This window comes from Ambystoma mexicanum, chromosome 7p (assembly GCF_040938575.1).
Source record: "Ambystoma mexicanum isolate Mex_15411 chromosome 7p, UKY_AmexF1_1, whole genome shotgun sequence".
Taxonomy (NCBI): domain Eukaryota; kingdom Metazoa; phylum Chordata; class Amphibia; order Caudata; family Ambystomatidae; genus Ambystoma; species Ambystoma mexicanum.
The window spans coordinates 225,538,178-225,553,715 of record NC_090939.1 but is presented as its reverse complement, the minus strand read 5'-3'; the positions used below and the strand labels follow the sequence as shown (position 1 = coordinate 225,553,715).

Sequence of the window (15,538 nt, the reverse complement as noted above, 5' to 3'; positions counted from 1 at the left end):
TCTATTATCATTTACAGACAATCATTTATAAGGAACTGTTTATGGTAGTTTTTCTTTTTTTGCCACTGCCTGTCCTTTGATACTGGAGAGCAAGAACTTATCTGCATGTTACCACGAATTTTAAACTGTAAACCACCAGGTTTCAAAAGCAAAATACATTGTATTAAACTGCCTAAGATATTTTTTTCAACACATTACAAGCTCCATATTAGTGTTTTACTTCCATCCATACAGATTGTACATAGGTTTTATGTATAATAATATTGCTGTGATTGAAAATACTGTAAAGCTCAAAGGATCTTTTTTGTCTTATATAAGCATTTTACTTTGGTTTTTGTGTCTAATTTTATGTATTTATGTTAGTGATCATATATGGCAGAGGTAGAATCCGAAATTCTACTCTCTGCAGAAAGTGCAGTGCATGTAGGAGATTAAAGACAATGCCCTGTTTCCAGGATTTGGAAACCAGATACGTTGACATGTTATTAACAAGTGGAAGCTGGGCCACCATTTGGAGCCGGGTCATCTAAGTGGTTTCCCCAGTGATGACCTAACACTACTGGCTAGTTTTCCTCCATTCCCTGAGACACAAGAAAGGGTACTCTGAAAGCCTGAAAAGATTCTTTGGCTAACAGAGGAAATCAAACATTTTCTCCTACTCTTCTCATGCCAAATGAGAAATTGGAACTGCATGTAAAACAGTGTTCTTCCACTGTTGACAGAGCAAACACATGACTATTGAAGCACAAAAAAGAATAATTGGATAATGCATCTCGACACATTTAATACAAAAAGTTGAACAAAAGCGATCAGCCCCTTTCAATCTGCATTTCAGGAGACCGAGTAAATATGAAATAAAGCAGTCAATAGGCAAATGGAAGACTCATAGCCGGGGTGTTTATTCAGTGCTTATCAGAATACAGAATAAAATATCTCTTAAGGTTCTATCAGAAAACAGGAATGCAATCAAAACGTCAATGATGTTATTGCTTCTCCATAGCATGTTGGAAATATTGATCTACTTTACAAAATATATTTTTACTCATGCATAGACTTAAGGAAGAGGTGCTGAAAAATACTTGATGTTTTTAAATTTGATCAATTGCAAAGTGCGGTTCGTCTGTTTCCTATAAAGTCGCACATGGATTCTGGACCATGTCTTCGCCGCCCTGCATTCTTGAAAACTATGATTTGTGGGCTATTGGTGCTTTGGGATGATAAGATTTTTCATCATGTCGAAGGAGTTGCCATCTGGGTGCACAGTGACAACGTCTTGGCCTTCCGGTAAGACTTGAAGGAATCCTGAATCATCAACGCCAACTATCCACGCTAACGGGCCTGATTCGTGGCCAAGACGGACTTGCTTTCCACTGCAAATGAAATGGAAGAACATACAGCGTTAGACAAGAGCGATAATAAGCAATTGGCAAGACCAGTACAAGCCATTGTGTTCCATGGATGTGGTTACAAGCATTAATCAAAACTAAATTAGTGGGCGAGTCTGGGATTGGTGCTTTGTGGACTTGGAACCACCTGACAAATAATCGCTACAAAATTACTGCAAAAGTTAAGTCATTTCCCACAACAGAAATAGAAATACCTTTATCAAAGGCTAATAGAGCACGTATCCTGAAATGCTAGTGAGGTAATTTAATATACCGAAGTTCTGCATTACTCTTTCCTACCAAACACGGCTACCAATGCTTGAACCATTTTAATCAATCCTTCTGTCTTACTTAAAATGTCCTGATGTACTTTTCTCTGGGTTCCAAAACTCTCTTGAAAGGAATTCATATGAACAAAGATTCCAGCTTATGGTCCCATCAACCTTTCTCTATGCACACAAATAAATGTTACTAAGTGTTGGCTATGATGAAAGTCTCCGACGTCCTCGCGGAACGTGACAGTGAGCCCACCACACCATATTAATTTTATCTGGCAGTTTTCAAAGAGTCCTAAAGGAATTCACAAAATCTGAAGAGAATCAGGGAGTGGGGATATATTAGTAAACGCTATTTCGCATGTTGAGTGATGAGATACAAAAAAAAGTCTTTACAGGCATGGTTTCTAAAAAAGAATACACAAAGTGTGGCTCCATGCATTAGAGGGGTCACCATAATGGAGTAATGTTAAGCTCTTGACAGTGTTATCGAAAACTGGCCTGCGACACACTGGCGCCACGCAAAGCCACAGACTGTCCTGCAAATAAAGGAAATTCATACACAACCTATTCCAGAAACTACAACAAAAGCCATCATCAAACTGAAGCCGACCTGCAGGCTCTTCGTGAATACATGCCCAACCACAGTGAGAATGAGATAAAACAGGGAGGAGCCGCAGGCAGAAGAAGCAATAAACAATGAACAAATACATTATTCATCAAGATTGCATAGTTTTGACAGAGAAGAAAGCTGTTTAAATCAGTCATCCAGCCTCTGTTTTCAACAAAACCATGGTTTGTTTTTCCACACCTAACTCAGGAGAATCTGTAATTACGATTAGATTTACATACTCAATTGTAAATAGAAGATGCAAGTTATGAAACTTCAGACTTGCTAAGATATAATGCTATTATTATTAAACTATTTGTCATTGCAATGAGGTGATCTATTAAAAACACCTGTTATTTGCATCGCTTTAAAGATGAAGGTATGTGACAGTGAGCACCGATTATGCAATATTAAGAGTTTATACGTAATACATGGCAGCTTGCAATATCCGAATTAAAGCCTGTAAATAAAAATAACAGTTTAGTAGTGACATCACTAATCACATTTAATAAGAAAATGTCATCACTACTGTAACAACTTATAATGCAACCATCGTTAACAGCCGTTAATTAAAGCCGTGTCTAGCTTTCTAAATTCCTTTCTTCTAAAATCGGTTTCTATTATCATTTACAGACAATCATTTATAAGGAACTGATTATGGTAGTTTTTCTTTTTTTGCCACTGCCTGTCCTTTGATACCGGAGAGCAAGAATTTATCTGCATGTTACCACTTATCTTAAACTGTAAACCACTAGCTTTCAAAAGCAAAATACATTGTATTAAACTGCCTAAGATATTTGTTTCAACACATTACAAGCTCCATATTAGTGTTTTATTTCCATCTATACAGATTGTACATAGGTTTTATGTATCAACAAATGGAATATCACTTGGGTTAGAGTAAGTAATGGACCAAGTATTAAAGGGAGTGAAAGTGCAGCTGTGTACTGTAAGGAATAACATACCCACTACTGTACATAACAAGGATATTGAAAGTGACCTTGGAGTTCCATGAACTGTAAGGGATCAAGAGTAAGACTCAGACACTGTGGCATTTTTGGAGTTGGTTAAAAACTTTTATTAAGGAAAGAAAAGAGGGATTGGGGAAATCCTATACATCCCTAACGCTAGGAGGGGATTCCCCTGCCTCATCAAAACTAAAGAACGTCTATGTCAAGAGGTCTAAATAAAAACGTGTTTCCTGTCTTGTGTCCAAAATCCTAAACTGACCCTCACACACTAAACTCAATATGACGTGAAATGGGCTATCGTTGAGCTCAACACCGGCAGCTTCCTTTCAAAGTTCCAAACAAAGTTCTAAAATGCAGAAAAGAAAACACACCAGAAAAAGGGGTATTCCCTTGCCCTAGAGTACTTCTGGTATTTCAATGTCCTTTTAACACTTTCCACAATTCCCAGGGGGTTAAGGGCAGCGGTTCTACCCCCGAGTTTCCTCCATTACTTTCAGATATAGAGTTTTCAAAATGGGAACGGTTCTTCCCTTCCAGACTTATTTACAATCCCTGGTTTACTCTCCTGATTTTCTTGCTTTCACAATTCCACAATTGAAGGAGGGGGGGGGGGGCTCTGCCCTGAGCCTAATCAGCATTTTTCAGTTTTACATTAAATTCCACAATTAACACATGGGGAACTGTTCCCCCTTTCCTCCACTCCCTGGTTTACTCTCCTGAGAGGGTTTTTGTTTTCTCGCTATTTGGGTGCATGTTCTATACTCGTTTTGTGCCAGGTTTACTCTTCATCCAGGGCGTTTTTCGTTAGTCACTCTCTCTTGCATCCAGTTAATTATAGTCTTCATACAACGGCCCACTGACCCCTGTTGAACAGTACTCAATGTCCCAGCTCACTTGTTTGGGTTCACTCATTCGGCTAATGGTATGCAGCATCTGCCTTGGAAGCTCCCCGGTGCCACCCCCAGGGTCAGAGTTAGGTAGCTTCTGCCTTTTTCTGGCCACATGAGGGACTGATTCTCCCAGAGAAGTAGTGACGACCTTGCTAGATTTGTCACAGAAGTGAACTCGGCCCTATTTAGTCAAGACACTCCACAGCGTCTTGCAATACCCTTATATCCTACAGTAGGGGGTACTTTATACCCTATTTTACAACTAAAACTAATAACAGTAATACTCATTGATAACAAGAATAACAGAAACCAGAAATGTGCATGGTCTGTTGCCCCAACCCATGTTCCATTACAGAATATGTGCATACTGTGAGAAACCCGAAGGTGTCTCCCTAGCGAATCCCTGAGCTCTGTCATCCAGGTGCCCAGGACAAGGCCATTGCTATTGGATCCAGTTCCTGGGGTTGGACCAGTGATTGAGGATCACCTGTATGGGGGTCCTCAGGGAGTGGAACACCGATGGGTGAGCCGCGGTATCTCCCTTCATTCATTCATTCATTCATTCATTCATTCATTCATTCATTCTCCTACTACATAGGACATTTGAAAACACAGCCCATCCCCTTTGCAACACGAGCACTTTCGCACAACACGAAAGACAACGGACTAACACCAGAGCCGTTTTCTGACATGTCTCAATACAAGGGTCAGGCAAAGTCAGGCAGTTGACGAGAATCACACACACCTGATAGCCCTTTCCGTTCCCCACAGGAATAAAAGGTGGAGCAAGAAAGCTCAGTACGATGAGACAGCTATCCAGGCCTGGCAGTTCAAGAGGAGGAGAAAGGCGGAAAACATCGAGAGGCTGATGAGGAGAGATACGACCTTGCCTTTTTTGATAAAACCCAGCGAAACCCCTGCAGATGGTATCGTAAAACCGAGTACAATAGCCCAAGTGTGCTGCAACAGATGCTGGCGGTACACAGAGCATGTCTATGCCAATAGGCAGGAGTGAGGGAGGCTCCCGCTACTGTGGTACCGGGCTTGACTCAAGATACGAGGAAAGCCAAGCGGTTCATCGCAGCTGGTGAGTTGAAGGGAGAACCGATAAGAACCCGGGCTGTGGTGAATGACAGTTGCAAAGTGGCAAAGTAAGAGAAGTTCAAAGAACTGTACAATTGTAAAGGGGAGACCAGCTGCTGAAGGGTACCGGCACCACATGGATGCTGCTCCAAGAAACTCTGGTCGATCCCCATCTGAGTGAAACTACAGATACCAGAAGGCTGTAGGAGAGCCGCCAAGATAGGTCAAAGTGTTCATACAGGAGGTTAAGCAAAATCCCTGTACAGTCGAAAGCCTTTGACCTAACAACTATAAAGAAATCAAGGGAAGTGAATCCCGTAAACATGGAAAGTAAATGTGAGCGCAACGTTGGCAAGAGTGAACCCGGAAGAGGGATGCTGACGAGAAGGGGGTAAAGTCTAAAGTCCCAAGAAACAGTGTGTTGACAAGGGTGAACCCGGCCGAGGGATATCCACTGGAACTGTTTAAAAGGACATTAAGATTTGTGAATGAAGGAAAAGCCATTGCAAGGCTGGTGGAGGGAGGCTAAAAGTAAACAGGGGTCAACGATTGGAAGAGGGGGACCCCGGGGTGAAGAATACTCACCCTAAGTGAAACCAGGAAACAAACTCATTTTGTTGAAGGAACTTTTGTTTTTGTTATTTGAATATGTCAGGCCCTCAAAGGAAAGAGACTTTCAAGAGAAACGAGACTTGGTCATCAGCGGCCCAGATAGCTGCAAGTGGAACTGTCGTCTTGTGTTGGGGAAGCTTGAGAGTGTGCTGTGCTCCAAGATCCTGCTTTACCCCATGCTCAAAACGTGGGGAAGGGAGACACAAGCTACTGCATCCTGATACTTTCGAAGAATTATTTTCTTGAAAACCATCCCACACCCCTTTTTGTATTAGTTGTATGGTTCAGCAATAGGTTTCTTATTATAGGCCCTTTTAATTTGACACAACGCCACTAGGACTACCGTATTTTCATTTGATGGTCAACGCTTGCTCCCATGTTAGATTTAGGTTTAGATTAGGTGTTTTTCCAACCTGCATATAATAGTCTAATAAACACACTTGTACTGTGATCACTTGTGTCTGTCTTTACTGTTGACGCCATGAGTTCCGTACAACACCCAGCACCCATTCTGGTGGAGAAGCTCATGCTTCCATGTCACACCATTTTGAAAGAACAGGGAAAGGGGAGACACATAGCAGGAGCTGAGGTTCAAGTAGCTACTCCCCTGTGCAGAAACACACTATGGATGTGCGGTGATGTGCAGCAATTCGGAAATGTTGTTTAACATTATAATGGGGGACACACTAATCTGGGGTGGGACCTACATAATTTCTCCTGCCCATGGCACATTGATGCAGCATAAAGAATATGTAATCAGACTGCAGGAGCAAGGAAGAATCCTTGGACCTAGAGATTCCAAGCACTTTTAATGTTCTCCTCCTACTGAGTCCCCAGAATAAAATGTACACATAGTGTAAAAGTGTCAACAACATCCTCGTAACTCCATCACAGCGGGAACACACCGCTTGGACCAAACACCAGATACTAAAAAGCCCTGCACCAGACACCTGCGGGAAGAGAGCACCACTTACCTGTGGATCCAGTGTTGGTAATAAAGAGGAAGAACGCCATTGGGTCCTTTGTCCTGAAATATGTCAATCAAACCCTCCAGTTTGGTTACGGTCCTGGCAATCAGGTAGTCGGTGTTCAGGAGTTTTAACTTATCGTCTGCTTTCTTGTTGTGCTCATCAATGAGGTCATTGATGCAAATGGTTGGGTTTCTATTAGCGACATTGAAGCCACAGCCTGCAGATATGAACGAAAATAGAAATGAGTGCGGGGCTAGGGAACGACCCTGCCAATCATTTGTAATATAGGGAATGATCTGTACTTCTTTTCATTCCCTCCAACCGCACATTAAAGAGTTTATTCCACATGAACTGTTAGAGACTTAACTCTCACCCGACTGGAAGGTGAGAGCCTCACCTGAATAGCGGCATTGACATCACGCAACCTTTCACCCCTGTCGACCATCCATAACATCACTTGAAGAGTTTGCAGAGGGCCCTTCAAATGGGCCCCCAACGACAGTCCCCTGATACACCTGTTCATAGACATTGAGAGCCAGGTGACCTTCCTAGGTACCCCGACTGACGCCCCATACACCGTTCATTGACAGAAGCTCTAAGGCTGTCATCCAAAAATGTTACCCTGGTCTGCACGCATAAGTAGACAGCAACTCCCTGATGCCCATCCATCAATAATCTTTCACAGGAGGCCCGGGCGAGGGGCAAAAACACTGGGAGCCACTAACAATTAAGGGTGGAAGGATTAAGAGCGCCAGCTCTGTTTTTACTTGGAAGTATACATGCATTTAAAACAGAGGCGCCACTAATCCTTTGGATATATCATTCACTTTACTGCTAGTTGGAGGATGGCATCATTTTCAAGTGGTGTTACAGTAAGCAAGCAAAGAGACAAATAACGTTTTGATGTTTAATTTATGAATGATTAGCATCATCATAAAAGAAGAAACACTATATGCTAGTAAACCACGAGTTGGACTTTTTTCGAATAACATACAATCGTTCCAGGGCTATATAACAAACACATAAATAATGGAAACTTTTTCAGTTAAAAAAAAAAAGAAACAAAAACATGTCGATTTCTTTTCTCTTTTTAAATTTGGGGGGTCCCCCCAAACCCTGTTTCCCCAGCTTTATCATCCCCTACCCAACCCACACCCTTTTTAATCCCTTACCCCACCCCATAAGTACTTTTACCAAAAATTCGACATTTCCTTAGTTATTTTTCACTGAAAAAGCTATTTGTTTTTTGTTTTCGTTATAAAACACTGTATACCGCATACAAGGTGTGAACTGAAACAGTTTTACAGTCCCCCAATTTTCGCAGGTAAAGCAAGGTGGGATTAAATGATTTGTACAGGATCACATGCTTTGGTTAAATGGTAATGCCAGTATTTGAACTCGCTCTACTCTTTAGACGCTGGACCACATACATTTCTGGCTGTAGTTGGTACAAATATTTTTTACGTTTTGGTTTTGTAGAGCTACACAAATACAGAGTTTTATGCAGATTACCTGCAGAGTGAAATAATCACATAAAGCAACCTAACCATATATAAATACTTCTACAAACATGCCTCCAAGTAATACAATGCAAAAATAAAACAAGGTTGAAAAATCTTAATGGCACCAACAAAAGAAACTGTGAGAGGAAGCCACCTGCCTATAGTAATTGTTTGGCACAGATTTGGAACTTTTATTATGCATGATGTTAATAAAATGCTCATTTTCACACATCCTTTTATTGTGTGAAACTAGCAGATAGCGTGCATTTAAACTAGTGAAAGTTGAGATAGGGAACCTTTTAGGGAAGTGCGCAAACTTATCTAAGTATCCATAAAAGATAGTTATAAAGAGGAAAGCAGCGTAATATGTTGCAGTTGCTGTGGAAAGAGGAGGATATGGTGACTTCCCTAGGCCACCTTAGTGTAAGAAATGCGTGATGTTTTGACCACTCCTGTCCACGCTCAGCTCAAAGATATTGCATGATAGTGTGAATATAAGACACTTCAAATGCTAAGTTGTATTATGCCGGAACGGCTATATTTATTCAATCAAAACTCATAATATTAAAAAGCTATGGTCTGTTCATCAGAAACCGAATTGCGGTTTTCTTTTGGAACTACAATAGCATCAAAGTCAATTGCAAGTGATTTGTTATTTTCACAAATGAAAACATTCAAGAAAGACCTGATTACCAAAAAGACCATAGACGGCATAATACAACTTGGCATTTGACGTGTCATATATTCACACTGTCATGCAATATCTTTGAGCTGAGCGTGGGCAGAAGTGGTCAAAAAATCACACATTTCTTACACTAAGGTGTATTTAAACTAGGCCACTTACAAAGTCGTTGCATTTTACAACTGTTTAATTGTCTTGAAGGGAGGCACAGGAAGGCACACAAGGGACACATGGGAGTCAGCACAGTATTTCGGCTCGGGGGGCTAAAGCCAAATTATCCCAATGGTGTTGCACGCCCGGGAAAAAGTTCAAAGGTGGCGGATGGGTGAGGGAAGGTTCATGGTGAGTGACACCTGCCAAATGCAAGTGAGTTGAGGGGTATGCTAGAGCTGGGGTTCAAGGGATGCCAGCAACAAATGACATTAGTTAAGTTCTATGATGAATTTACCCAAAAAAAGAAAGTTCACACTAGCCTCCCTCTCATTGGAAATTGTTTATGTTTATTGAATTTATATAGCACTTTAAGCCAAAGCGCTTTACAATATAACAACAGGTACAAAATTGAGAGAAGCATATTTACAAACATGAACAGGTCATTAGAACAATAAGTAGAACTATTTATAAGGGGGGAGGGTGGTGGGAGGGTAGAGGAGGTGGTAGGTGAAGGGAGATACGATGTAGGATTCGAGGAAGGGGGAGAGGGAGGGAGGGGGGGAAAGGAAGTGGGAGTGATCTGGTGTCCTCATTGCCCTTAAGTATTATTTGTTACCAATTTAAGGTCAGAGGGGAAGGAGAGAGGATGGGGGAAAGGAGGGGGGGCAAGGGTAGGAGGGGTAGGGAAGGGAAGTCAGGGTGGGGAGTGAAGAAGAAACTGTCAGTAAGGAATGAACGAGTACCCATTTAACTATGATCCTAGGTGCATGGATTTTGGTGATCCTAGGTATCTGAAATGTAGTGACCACAGTTCTGCTTGGATTTCGGTGATCCTAGGTATCTCAAGTGCAGTGACCCCAGCTATGCATGGATTTCGGTGATGCTAGGTATCGCGAGTGCAGTGGCACCAGCTATGCATGGATTTCGGTGATCCTAAGTATCTCGAGTGCAGTGGCACCAGCTATGCAAGGATATCGGTGATCCTAGGTATCTCGAGTGCAGTGGCACCAGCTATGCATGGATTTCAGTGATCCTAGGTATCTCGAGTGCAGTGACACCAGCTATGCATCAGTGATCCTAGGTATCTCGAGTGCAGTGGCACCAGCTATGTATGGATTTCGGTGATCCTAGGTATCTCGAGTGCAGTGGCACCAGCTATGCATGGATTTCGGTGATCCTAGGTATCTTGAGTGCAGTGGCACCAGCTATGCATGGATTTCGGTAGGCTTAGGGTCTCCAGAGCCACCAAAACAGGCATGTGAAATGGATAATGAAAACCCAAAAAACCTTCTGCCAACCCCAACCTTGCCTCCAACTATCGCCCCATCTCTCTACTACCCTTCCTTTCTAAACTTCTTGAGCGTATTGTCTATTCTCAACTCTCTTCCTTCATCTCCGACCACTCACTCCTTCCCTCCACCCAATCCGGCTTCCGCCCACTGCACTCCAATGAAACAGCCCTCACATCTGTTCACAACTCTCTCCTCTCTGCACACTACGCAAAGCACTCCTCCATCCTTATTCTCCTTGACCTTTCTGTTGCTTTTGATACTGTTGACCATCCTCATCTCCTCACCTCCCTCTCATCATTTGGCTTGAAGGACAACTGGCTCTCCTCTTATCTTTCTAACCGCACCTTTTATGCCTCCTGGGGTGGCTTCTCCTCCCCTTCTTTTCCTCTCAACTACAGAGTTCCCCAAGGTTCTGTCCTTGGCCCTTTTCTTTTCTCACTCTACACCTCATTCTTAGCTCCTTCTCCTCTTTCTCTCCTGACATTCATGATAAACTCTCTTCTTGCCTTTCTGCTATTAAATCCTGGACTCCTTTTCTTCCCTGCTATCACTGTTCCTCCTCCCTCCCCTCCCCTCTCCCCTTCATTCTCTTTCCTCCCACCCAGCTCTCCTTCTCTCCCCACTCCCGCAACCTTGGTCTCCATCTTGACCCTCACCTCTCTCTATCTCACCACATTTCTCTCACTGCTAAATCCTGTCACTTTCACCTCTATAACATTCGTAAAATGTGACCCCTCCTTACCTTTCCCGCCACTAAACTTTTAATTACTTCCCTTCTCTTCTCCAGACTCTTCTACTGTTCCTCCCTTCTCTTCGGACTCCCCTACTCCCATCTCACCCCTCTTAAATCCATCTACCACTCTGCCATCCGCTCCCTATGCCTTCTCTCACCTCTTGACTCCATCTCCTCCTCCCCCACCTCTCTAGGTTGGCTCTCTTTCCACTCCCAACTCAAGTTCCTCGGTCTTGTTTTGAAATCCCTCTATGATCTTGCCCCCCCTTACCTCTCCTCCCTTCTTTCCTTTCACACCCCTTCTCGTCCTCTCTGCTCTGCTAATCTTTTCCTACTCTCTCCTCCCTGCGCCCCCTCCCGCTTCCGCTCCTTCCAACTCCTTTCCACTGGAACCGCCCCCCCTTCACATCCGCTCTTCTCCCTCCTACCCTTCCTTTAGCTCCTCTCTAAATTCTTACCTCTTCCACTCTCCTCCCTAGCACCCCACCTTCTCTACCTCCTCCATTCCCCTTTGCCCTTACCTCATACTCCTCTTCCTTACCCTCTCCATCACTCCTATATCCTTCTTCCCTTCCCCCGCTTGATTCGTGTCTCACTTTCTCCGCCATTCTTCCCTCACATTCCTGCTCTTTCCCCCGTCCTTAACTCCTCCTACACCTACCACTCCCTTGTTCACCTCCACCCTCCTACACCCTCCTCTCCGCTGTAATATTGTAAGTTGTTCTTTATGCTGTTATCAGGTTGTGGTTCAATTGTCATCTTATGCTTGCTGTATGTTTACTTGTTCTCATGTAAAGCACTTTGTAGTAAAGGGCTATATAAATTCAATAAAATACAAATACAAATACACTTGCTAAAGCCTTCATTTGTTGAGAGATAGCACCACGTCCATAACCAAAGAAAGACAAAACTCAGTTTCGTTTTAGCACACCCCAAGGAATCTATTGATGCATGACCGGCATCTATACTCTTGATTGGCTGCCAGAGGCCGACACAGAAAATGTAGTTTCTCCAACAAATGCACCAGCCATTTCTAAAGGCTCTTCTGCACAGATCAATATCAGTAGTGCCTGTGATCCCTAATACCTTTACACCTTAGACTCATGGGTACAGTGAGAGCAGACATATACAGACGGCAGGGATTTTGGCCTCCACCTGAACCTAATAAAAGACCTGTGACAAAGTCCTTTTCCTGGGCCTAGGGAATTCTAGTTTGAAGACCAAGGGGGCTGCGTTCTTGCCCAAGCTAGCAGACGATGGGCCTGGGAGTGGTCTGGGGAAAATACCCTTGTCCCCTTACTTTGTCCCCAAGGTTAGTAGGTACACATGGGAATCCAGAAGTCACTGTTCTTTTAGGAAGAGTCAGAGGGGAAAGGGAACCGCTGGAAAATTCTAAGTAAGAGGATGCATTGATTTCCATGAGCCTCAAAGTCAAATACCCTTGACTCCCAGAATCCACCACTGAGCCAAATTGATAACCGGCATCAGACCCAGAAGAATCAACCGCAGATTGAAGATGGAAAAGACAGGAGAGAAATCCAGTCTGGGCTCCTAAAGAGAGAGAGGCACAATACAGAAGGGCATGTCCACAAGCCAAGTTATTCGAACCAGACTGACAAAAGCACAGGGAACAGGACTACCTCTCCCATAACCCCTCTCCTTTATATCTTTTATTTGTATCACGCTCATACACAAGTGTTTCCATAAGGAAAAACATGAAGAGACAAGGGCAGGTAGATTGAGGGAACCGAGGTACCTTTCCCACACCAAGGAGGATATCCTGGAAGAACGTGCACCCCAGGCCAATAATATGGCAGGACGCACAACCACTCCCCTTCTCATTAACAGTGGGAAAACCTATTCACTGCCTTGCTCTCTGCCCAAAGGACTTTACTACCAACATCCTGACCTGCTGAAGATAGGAGGGAGCCAAAATAAATGTAGTGGTAGAGAGCCTGCCAGCAGCAGAGAGAGGAAGGGAGCAACAGTTGCTGCCCAGCCAGCATAGACGCTATTACAGAAGGTCTTTCAAGATGGTGGCTGACCTATTTAAAAACGTCCTCCAGGGAAACGGATTTACACAGCCCTCCCAGGTGTGGAGAAGTCATTCACTACCTGGACTATATAAGGGACAGCTACTAGAAATGCGGTCTGGGACTTTAGAGAAAGAGCTGGTTCGAAGAAGGCAGGAGAAGCTTAGGCTGGATGAAGAGTCGCAGAGAGGGAAAGACAGGCTCAATCTGGTGCCCAGGAGTTGGAAGGAGGAGCTGAAGCTGAAGGCAAGGAGGGGAGACAGATGGCCAAATACAGTGAACATCAGGAGCTGGTGAGAGGTGAAGAACACGAGGAAGATGGTGGAGGGCCAGACCAAAGGAGCACAATAGTAACTGATGACTGGTGATTGAGGAGCGAGAAAGGCTAGAGGAAATACCAGGAATGGCTGAGGAACTTGATAAGAGAGGCGGCTGATGGGTACACAGATCACATCTGGAGAAACTGACATTTCAGAGAGGGAGCTAGAACAGCTTGAGTAATTAGAGGGGCGACGGGTAACCCCAATCATGATAGTGGAAGCCAGGTGGATGATGAATAAAGGGAGAAATGACTCTGGAGACTAGAGTGGCTGACAGAGGTATAGCTGAGTAAGAGGGAGGCAAGGTCACTGGGTAAAGAGGCTGGTATTGTAAGCCCTTGGCATCAAAACAGAGTAAGACCGGAGTGCCACAGGAAAGCGTAGCCAGAATACCACGAGGGGGAATCAATCTTTGTAGGCGAGAGAGGAGTCCAGAAAGCATTGGAAACATAGGGCCTAGAAGAGAAAGAAAGAGGGTGCAGGGACACTAATGCCCTAGTCTGGAGGAGATCCCAACATCAGAAATGAAGCCAAGATGCAGGAAACACTAAAGACAAAGTGTGAGGCAGACAATGAACACCTTTTCCCAAAGCGGGGGAACTTGCGTGTACAGCCCAACACTGGAGGGAAACCTTCTTGAACTTACCCATAGACTACTTACGACATTTAAGTTTAACATTATTTCGCCCCTTTCATTATTTTAGCCCGCATTGCAGAAAATCCCTAAATATAATGTTTATTGTGTTTCTGAGTTGGTCAGGTCATTTGATTGCAGTGTCCACCCCATCAATATTTGTTTGCATACTAAGTTATACCCAGCCCAGCATGTAAGCTGAAAAACAACAACAGATGTAACCACAGGCAGCAAAAAGATGATTTATGGCTTTTTCTATCCTACTTGGTGGGCTAAGATGATACTCCAGCAATGCAGCCCGCTGCTTTTCGCATAGAAATTCCAAGCACCCGCTATATCGGGTATGATTCCTTCCTATAGGAAGATGTTTGTGGGACAGGTGAATGCAGATATTTATTCGACTGAGAGGAGTTTAGAAATAACAGATATCAACAAGCTGCCTATGAGTTTCTCCCTACAGCTGCCTTCTCCCAGTCCACCTATGTTTATCTCATAGATTCAACTGGCTACCAACAACTAATGGATATAAAAGCATAGCATTTCAAATGCAGCCAACCCAAAGGTCTGAAAGGTTTGGTGGGGTCCTCTTTAAGGTTATGTTTATTGTAATTGGTTATTTTCATTATAGCACGCTTAACATCCAGGTTTCTAAGCGCGGACCCGGGGATCGAACCTGTGTTGCTCCGCGTCGGCTTGCTTCCAAGGTGAGCGCGTTGCCCCAGAGCTGTCCTCCCGACCCCAGCATGCAACATGCAAACATTTTCAACTATGAGGACTGCTTCTATTTTCACCAGTTCCAGCTACAATTACTGTAAAATTGCTATAAGCTCCTTGGAACTGTCCTGAAAAAAGGACCAAATAGTCCTCAATTGTGTAAAGCTATTCTAATGACTGGTGGTAGGATTATCCATAGTAAAAATAATGTCTTAATTATGTCCCAACACAATAATGGAATAGTGATGTATGTTGCATTTGATGAACCCGGGTACCTATGCCTTTGCCCTCGCGTCTCGATAACTTTAAGGTCTCGGTTCTCTGACTTCTCGCTCCCCCGTGCCTGCATTTTAAAACTTCCCACAATTCTGTGTTTTTCTTTTTGGAACTAGATTTCTCTCACAATCAGACGCATATATTGCATGTGTGCACGTGAGGTTTCTCTCCCTCTCGGACCCGTTGCCTGGCTCTCTCTCACACCTCTGACTCGTTATGTTACAGATTTGTAAAGCACAACCAATCGCCCAAAGAGCACGTTGGCTCTAAAAACCCAGCAGGAGAGGTCCCCATAACAGAACAGGGGTACATTATCAGAAGAGATAGGATTTCAACGCTTTGCGAAATGCTGCATGATTCTCAGAAGCCCGCAATAAAAGAGGAAGAGAATTCCACAGCTTT

At 43.6% G+C, this 15,538-nt stretch overlaps 1 protein-coding gene across 14 annotated transcripts in view; it reads right to left on the bottom strand.

Annotated features, from left to right (window-relative positions):
* Positions 1–877: 877 nt before the first annotated feature.
* The window catches only part of HLCS (holocarboxylase synthetase), a 1,696,783-nt gene continuing 1,682,122 nt past the window's right edge, over positions 878–15,538 (bottom strand). For all 14 annotated transcript variants that reach the window (XM_069636100.1, XM_069636104.1, XM_069636108.1 and 11 more), the window contains 2 exons: positions 6,801–7,014; positions 878–1,370 (listed from right to left, as the gene is read on the bottom strand). In XM_069636100.1, coding sequence (XP_069492201.1) covers positions 1,199–1,370; positions 6,801–7,014 — 386 coding nt within the window. In that variant the 3' untranslated portion in view covers positions 878–1,198. The remainder of the gene's footprint in view (positions 1,371–6,800; positions 7,015–15,538) is intronic.